Source organism: Bubalus kerabau, chromosome X (assembly GCF_029407905.1).
Source record: "Bubalus kerabau isolate K-KA32 ecotype Philippines breed swamp buffalo chromosome X, PCC_UOA_SB_1v2, whole genome shotgun sequence".
Taxonomy (NCBI): domain Eukaryota; kingdom Metazoa; phylum Chordata; class Mammalia; order Artiodactyla; family Bovidae; genus Bubalus; species Bubalus kerabau.
In genome coordinates this window covers 71,531,549-71,534,290 of record NC_073647.1, presented here as the reverse complement: position 1 = coordinate 71,534,290, position 2,742 = coordinate 71,531,549, and the positions used below count along the sequence as shown (strand labels likewise).

At 58.6% G+C, this 2,742-nt stretch overlaps 1 protein-coding gene across 1 annotated transcript; it reads left to right on the top strand.

Annotated features, from left to right (window-relative positions):
- Positions 1-1,687: 1,687 nt before the first annotated feature.
- KCNE5 (potassium voltage-gated channel subfamily E regulatory subunit 5) lies at positions 1,688-2,497 on the top strand. Its single transcript, XM_055564749.1, has one exon. The coding sequence runs from the start codon at positions 1,792-1,794 to the stop codon at positions 2,227-2,229; it is 438 nt and encodes a 145-aa protein (XP_055420724.1). The 5' UTR covers positions 1,688-1,791; the 3' UTR covers positions 2,230-2,497.
- Positions 2,498-2,742: the final 245 nt, after the last annotated feature.

Sequence of the window (2,742 nt, the reverse complement as noted above, 5' to 3'; positions counted from 1 at the left end):
TGAGGACATTGAGGCAAGGTGATTAGGAGGGAAGCAGTGGTCAGGGTCATGTGGAATGCCTCTAAAAGGTATGTAGAGGCTGCCAAGCAAGGTTCTGTTTGAGACCCTGGATATGGTTTGGTACCACCTTGACTCCAACATACAGAAGGCGACAGCCCCGCAGTGGCTGGCCCGCTAGTTGAAGGGTGGCTGAAGCAGAGACATCAGAAAAACATCTCTTTTTAAACCCATGGTCCTTGAAGATCAAATGGCCCCTGGACTGAATGGTCTTAAACAGGCAGCTTGATTTGCATGGGGTGCATATAGGCATATAGCTTTTTTAAAAATTCCTTTTATTCTTACTTGGCAATCATATACAAGAAGACCTGGCCAACGATACTTCATTTTTTTTCCTACTCGCTGTTTAGAAATCAATCCTTTGAGCAGTTCTCTTTGTGAATCCCAGTCTGTTTCCAGTTGGACATACTATGAACTTATCTCTGTCTTAGAACCTTGATTCCCCCTAAAAGAAGAATGTTGTTGTTGTTTAGTTGCTAAGTCACGTCCAACTCTTTGTGACCCCATAGACTGTAGCCTGCCAGGCTCCTCTGTCCATGGGATTTCCCAGGCAAGAATACTGGAGTGAGTTGCCATTTCCTTCTCTAGGGGAACTTCCAGACTCAGGGATTGAACCCACATCAGCAGGCAGATTCTTTACCACTGAGCCACCAGGGAATACCCTATGAGGAAAAAAAAAAAGACTGCTGCATGACCCAGCAGGGCCAAGACCTGTTACCAAGCCCCACAGAGGCACAGAGCTGGATATCAGGCTAATTGGGTGTGGAGGTCAGCATATTCTCTAGAATTGGCACTTTTCAGATCCTGAGATGTCTAGAGTGTTGCCAAATGGCCTTTTAAATGTCCCTTCTCCTTTTAATGGAAGAACTTGGTTGCATTTCTGGGAGGATGACTTGCCACCCAAGGGAAAACAGTTTCACATAATAGATGTTACACTCACATGCTAAGATGTGGAGGCCCCTCTAAAAATGTGATAGGAGATCAGAGCAGGGGTACTTCCCAGGAGGCTAGTATATTATCAGAAGCCTTTTTGGAAGCCTGGGACATCCTACTCCACTGCAGTCGCCAAATTTGTCCTGAGCATCTTCTGAATAAGATGCTCACCTCCCCTGTCCAGGGGAAGCAATGATGGCTGGGAAGCTAGGCCAGGGTCCTTGTCTACATCAGTAATCACCAGCTCTGAGAGGTGGACCAGTGGTCTCTGCTGCCACGTTCTGTGAGAGCTGATGGAACCCCCGTACAGGGCCATCCTTGCGGGAGGTGGGCAGATGCTGTAACTGGGCCAAAACTGGGCCTTCAGGGCAGGTGGCCAGAACTTAGAAGGAATTCTCTTCCGCTGCAGCCTGGGGTCCAGGCTTGGCCCCAGTGAGCCGCCGGGCCAGGCTTGGCCACCCGGGGGCCCCGCGCATTCCGCGCCCCCGCCCCCTCCGCCCCGATCTTGGCCTCGCCCCCTCCCTCGTCCCCTTCTCCTCCCCCCACCAGCTGTCCCCTGTCCCCCGGGCGGCGAGACAGCCTGGGAAGAGGCGGCCTCGGGCCGAGGGGGCGTGGTGGGGAAGGGGAGGAGGTGCGGGGGTGAGGGAATAAGGAGGCCCGGGCGGCGGGGCCCCCCAGCCACTCCGCCGCCCGCCCGGAGGAGCCGGGTACCGCCGCCGCTTGCCCGCCCGCATCCCCTCGGCCTGGCCCGGGGGCAAGGTCAGCAGCGATCTGGAGCCGCCGTGTCACTCCCCGACAGCCATGAACTGCAGCGAGAGTCAGCGGCTGCGGACCCTGCTGAGCCGCCTGCTGCTGGAGCTGCATCACCGGGGCAACGCCAGTGGCTTGGGCTCCGGCCCCGGCCCGAGCATGGGCATGGGGGTCGTGCCAGACCCCCTCGTGGGCCGCGAGGTGACCAGCGCCAAGGGCAACGACGCCTATCTCTACATCCTGCTCATCATGGTCTTCTACGCCTGCCTGGCCGGCTGCCTCATCTTGGCCTACACCCGCTCCCGCAAGCTCGTCGAGGCCAAGGACGAGCCGTCCCAGGCCTGCGCTCAGCACGAGTGGCTCCCGGGAGGGGTCCCGGCCACCGCCGACGCTGAGACAGTGGCCGGCTCGCCCGCCGAGGGCCGCCGCCAGCTCGCCCCCTGCGGGCTGCCCGCTCCGGCCCTGGCCCGGGGCACTGAGAGGGTCTAGAGCCGCCACCCAGCTAGCTGGCTCACCCGCTCCCTCCTCAGCTCGCCGTGTCCTCTCCTCCCCTTCCAGGGCTTGCCCACCTGAGGCTCAGAAGACGTTGAGAGGCCAGGAGACCTCGCCTGGAAGGCCGTGAAAGAAGCATTACCCTCCGGGCCGGCCTCTCACTCCTCTCCCACCACCCCAGACCCCCACCCCCACCCCGCACATCCCACCACCCTAAACTGCCTCTGCGCGCCGTGTCTTCAGACAGCCCCGACACCAAGCTCCAGCCCCCTGGGAACTGAATCCAACACGTCCAACACTTGGCATTGAACTGAAGCAGTGAAATCTACCTGAACTCTGGGCCGTCTAATTGGCAGCTGCTCCAGGGGGCTCAGACTCTGCAGAGCCAACGCGCTTGCCACCACTGCCAGGCCGGCCGCAGCGGCTCCAGCTTCCTGTTGCCTTAGGGACAGAGACAAAGAAAATGAAGAGACCTCAGACGTTTTTTCCCTCCCTCCTCCTTCAGCAGGG

Excerpts from the sequence above, each read along its gene's own strand:
- KCNE5 (XM_055564749.1), top strand. The coding sequence starts at position 1,792 with ATGAACTGCAGCGAGAGTCAGCGGCTGCGGACCCTGCTGAGCCGCCTG.